The sequence below is a fragment of the Penaeus japonicus genome, unplaced genomic scaffold (genome assembly GCF_977035675.1).
Source record: "Penaeus japonicus unplaced genomic scaffold, GWHDUDI00000001_assembly GWHDUDI00000013, whole genome shotgun sequence".
Classification (NCBI taxonomy): domain Eukaryota; kingdom Metazoa; phylum Arthropoda; class Malacostraca; order Decapoda; family Penaeidae; genus Penaeus; species Penaeus japonicus.
In genome coordinates this window covers 31,280,360-31,284,974 of record NW_028234415.1, presented here as the reverse complement: position 1 = coordinate 31,284,974, position 4,615 = coordinate 31,280,360, and the positions used below count along the sequence as shown (strand labels likewise).

General features: G+C 38.4%; 1 protein-coding gene across 4 annotated transcripts in view; it reads right to left on the bottom strand.

Annotated features, from left to right (window-relative positions):
* Positions 1 to 2,854: 2,854 nt before the first annotated feature.
* The window catches only part of LOC122248483 (uncharacterized), a 26,709-nt gene continuing 24,948 nt past the window's right edge, over positions 2,855 to 4,615 (bottom strand). For all 4 annotated transcript variants that reach the window (XM_086543418.1, XM_043008510.2, XM_086543417.1 and 1 more), the window contains one exon: positions 2,855 to 4,615. This exon is cut by the window's right edge and continues 1,013 nt beyond it. In XM_086543418.1, coding sequence (XP_086399544.1) covers positions 3,049 to 4,615 — 1,567 coding nt within the window. In that variant the 3' untranslated portion in view covers positions 2,855 to 3,048.

Genomic DNA, 4,615 nt, shown 5'->3' with positions numbered 1-4,615 from the left:
TGGGATGTCTCAAATGCACAAGCCTAACGCCTCGAGGTTTTCGCCCGCACTAGCTGCGGCCAAGCGCTATATGCCTGATCACCCAGTGTGCCGGCCAGGAGGATAGCCATGATGAAATATCTCATCTCTGGCGGGTGATGCTGCCACCACTTGACGTGATATCTTGTCACCTGTTGTTAATTAACCCATTCACGACGGGGGCATTCCAGCCTTGCATGTCACAATGCCGGGGCTCTCGAACGCATAGGCCTAAATCAGTTAAATAAACGACGCCGTATGGCATCCCCAGCGAATGGGCCTTGAATGCGCGGTACCCATGGTGTACCACCCGTCCAGAGAGGGTTAATGGGTTAATATTGGTGTAAACTGAAACAAGTATAACCATGCTTATTTTTTGGGGGATATCTTAACCCACACAGGACGGGTGGTACAGCATGTGTACCGCGCATTCAAAAGCCCAGTTGCCGGGCGGCACAGTATTGTGCCAGCCATTCAATTGATTTAGGCCTAATAATTCGAACGCCCCGGCATTTGGACATTCAAGGCTAGAATTCCCCCGTCGGGGATGGGTTAATATAAATCTCCCTAATATAAATAAAGAACAAGATTGCAATCTATTTTCAGTTAAACTCCTCAGAATTGAAGTTTATGAAAATACTTGACTTTTACTTACCCTTATAATGGCCAATCAAAGCAGATCATTATCTTTCCCAGGGAGAAATGGGCAAGTTAGCCAGAGAAAAATCTTCAGAAATTACTACCTCAGAAGCCTTTTTTAACAGTTCTGACTTTCTGATCTCTACTAAACAACTTCTAGAAAGGATTAAGATACGATCCATAGTGTGAAATCCTGGCCTCATTATTTAAAGGTGTGAGGTCAGCATTCTCATAACCCTTCCACTACAGGCATCATTTCCACACTGCATTTTTTTGCTCAGGCTACTTATTCCTGCAGTTGTGTAACTAATGCATCATACCAAATGCTACTTGGAATCACTTTGATAATATATGATTTATAGACTCATATACCATACCATCAGTTTAGAAAATAATAGAAAACATATGTCAAGATGCTGAACCCATGACAAACATCTTCAGATATGGCCTGTCTCGGAAGGGTTAAACGTAAGGGACTTTATAATCATTCATTAAATAAAACATCTATGTACTAATGTGAGACAGACATCCTGAGATCAATAAGAAAATTATTATTACTCTTAATCCATTCCTGACAGGGCTATTTCGGCTCTAAATGGTCGGAATGCCAGGGTATTCGAACGCATATGCCTAACGCCTCGGGACTCTTGGGCACATTAGCTGCAAGCGAACGCTGTACGCCCTATCACCTGGTGCGCCGGACTTGTCTGAATATCTCGTCGCTGGCGTCTGACCCAAAAAATGCTGAATGTGATAACAAGTCAGTTAATGGGTTAAGAGATTCTTAGAAATAAATGAAAGAACACATCAACATCAGTATAGGAAATACATTTCACTATTATTTTATAGTTAAATATCCACTACATGAATATGAAGTTGATTTCTTTTATTGAACAATCTTTTACAGAGAAACCCTGACCTATCAGAACCATTGAACTGGACTGCACCCAGAATTTATGGAATCCTATATCATCTTGGAATGGTAGACAAGTGCTGATGCTGTCCTGCCATTTATTTTGCTTTTCAGTTCTGTTATAGCAGAAAAGAAAATATATTTCATTTACACTACACATTGTGTTTTTTTAAAGGTTTTGCTACAATAAGACACATGAAATATTCAAAACAAGTCAAAAATTAAAATTTGGGGCAATCTCAACATTGCTATAAGAGGCTAGAAGAAACGTCAAAGCCAGATTGAAATTTAAAGTCCTATTTATTTACCGTATTTCACAGGAACAAAAATAACTGGGAAATCAGTGTAAAGTAAAAAATGTGTTCCTTCAAAATATCACATTTGGCTCCAGATGCAAGAAGGATGGGTTATGGAACATCACTATAATGGGAGATGGAATATTGTAATATGAAATTTGAAAGAATGTGAACAAATTTTTTTTTTTTTTTAAAGGTATTAACCCATCCACGACGGGGGCATTCTAGCCTTGAATGTCACAATGCCGGGGCGTTCGAATTATTAGGCCTAAATCAATTGAATGGCTGGCACAATATTGTGCCGCCCGGCCACTGGGCTTTTGAATGCGCGGTACAGTACTGTACCACCCGTCCAGAGAGGGTTAATATGTTCTCTTCAATCAGCTTCCATTGTAAATGAAACTGAAGCAGGGAATGCATTTTCATTTATAGAAATTATCACTTTCTTTTTAGCAAGTAAAAATGTTATGCAAGATTAGTATTATCCTCTTTACCTTTGTTTATCCATTTTCAGGGAGGAAGATTGAGTGATAGCACTAAATACAACTTGTTTCTTTTTCTTTTTTTAGAGAGAGGGCAATTCTATATCTAACATGGCATATATAAACGGCAACATATGCAGCTATAACATTATAGACTCTAGCTGTAGATTGAACATTTTTCTACTTCCATCATATGCAAGCCTTCATATTCAGATGAATCTTACATACATTACCCCTAAAAGGTATGTCCAGACAAGCTTGCTTGCCTGGCAGGCAGTGTGGTCAGCAGGCAAATTCTGTCAAGCATACCTTTTACTGTTCCCATGGCAAGCTTGATGGATGGCCAAAAACACCTGGCAGTAACCAGTACCACCAGTATGTGGATGAGTGCAATACAGCCATTACTCTACAACTGGCATGGGTCATTGCTGAATTGCCCATCAAAGTTGTCTAATGATAGGCTTTCCCACTTCTGCTACTTGCCAGGCATGCCTGATCATGTGGATATACCTTGACAAAGAGGATGTACTTGCTTTTATTTTCAAAGTAAGAAATCCCTTTATTCTATTATTACATTTGAGCTGTAAATCCTTTGCCTAATTAATTTTCTCATGTACCTTATTTCAAGTCTATGTATCCAAATGCTAAGTACCATGCAATTTCTGAATGATTTTACTGTGATCACTTTCTTCAGTACAGTTTATGAGTCACAAACACTGCCATGACATAGCCCAAGTTTTGGAATAACTGGATTAGCTACATTAATATTACATTCAACATAGTTACATTCTGTTCTTTCAGCCAAATGACAGCTTTTAAGAAAATCAAATAAATTGATGAAGGAACTACTATGACCTGCTTGACTGACAATAATTTCAGAGGACGTACACCGATCATCTACTGTGGATGTTCTTGAGCTACCTTTGTTTTTACGAAGCACAGATGTATCTACTTGTCTAACATTATTTGTTTGTTTTGCAACTGTGCAGTGCTCCTCCCTCTGGTTCTTGTGGCTTTCCCTTGAGTTCTTATCAAACTTCAAATAGCTCTCATCTTTTTGAATCTCTTCCTGTGACTCATATGTATCACTATCAGAGAACAGCCCAGTGTTTGTATTAGTTTTGAAAAATAAGTGCTCAATCATACCTTGTGTACTATCTCTGTTGAGGTCTGGACCAGGATAACCTTTTAGCTTTGATAAATTCTTTGCAAACTTTTTTGCCTTGTGGAAAAATGATCCATGATTCCCTTCAAGAGGAGCTTTATTTTTTTTAACATCGTACAAATATTCTGGTGAACTTGAATCTTTTAAAGGTTGTAAATGATGATTATCTGAATTATCTCTTTCTTCTTCATTCGTACCCAGTAAACTGCAATTTGTCTTATCATCTAACAGATTTAATTTTCTGCAAATTTCAATGTTTTGTGAAATGTCTGAGTATGATATTATACTAGTATTGCATGTCTCTATTTCTCCTTTTCTTTCATCAACCATTGTGTTCACTGGCATATTTTGCTGTCTAACATCAGTTGTACTGAAATCATGCTGCTTTCTTTCTGACTGACTATAGAGTAATGTGCTCTGTATTCCTGCTTCTTCCTTTTTACCACATACATTAACATTTTCATCCTCTGATAAAATGTCATGAACTGCTACTGTTGCTCTATCTTGGTTCTGGGCAATTCCCCTTTTTCCACATACTTCAGATTCACCTGGTGCCCCAAATGGTTCTTCTAAGGATTCTTCTAGGATTGGATCTGTTGGAGTTTTTGAGGATGACATTCCACTGCTTCCTCCAGGAGTTCCTGTACAGGTCAGAGACCTCCAGGGTGTGGGAATAGTTTTATCAAGGTATGGTGTCTTGTCTTTCCTGTTTCGGGCAAAGCTCAAACCATTCTCTACCTCGTACACTCTGCGAGTGAAATTGCTGAGTTTAGGCTTCCCAGTGTTGGAAGTTGGTGTTTTCTTTGAGCCTTCACCAAATATAAGAGTGGAATCTTTATAAATATAGTGTAGATCTCTCTTCTTAGTGTTTTTTGTACAAGTAAAAGAATCTTCATTATCTATACTCCTTTTCTTTAATGGAAGCTTTTTTTCACCATCACAAGTTATGTATGTGATTAGCCTAGGATGTATGGATTCTTGATGCTGCTTTTGCTTATCAATCTTGGTTTGACACTGCTTTATTTGTTTCCCAAGGTCAATAGATGACTCTCCTCCATTTGAGGACTTAACTGCCAATATCTTTGTAGATTTCCCTATGAGT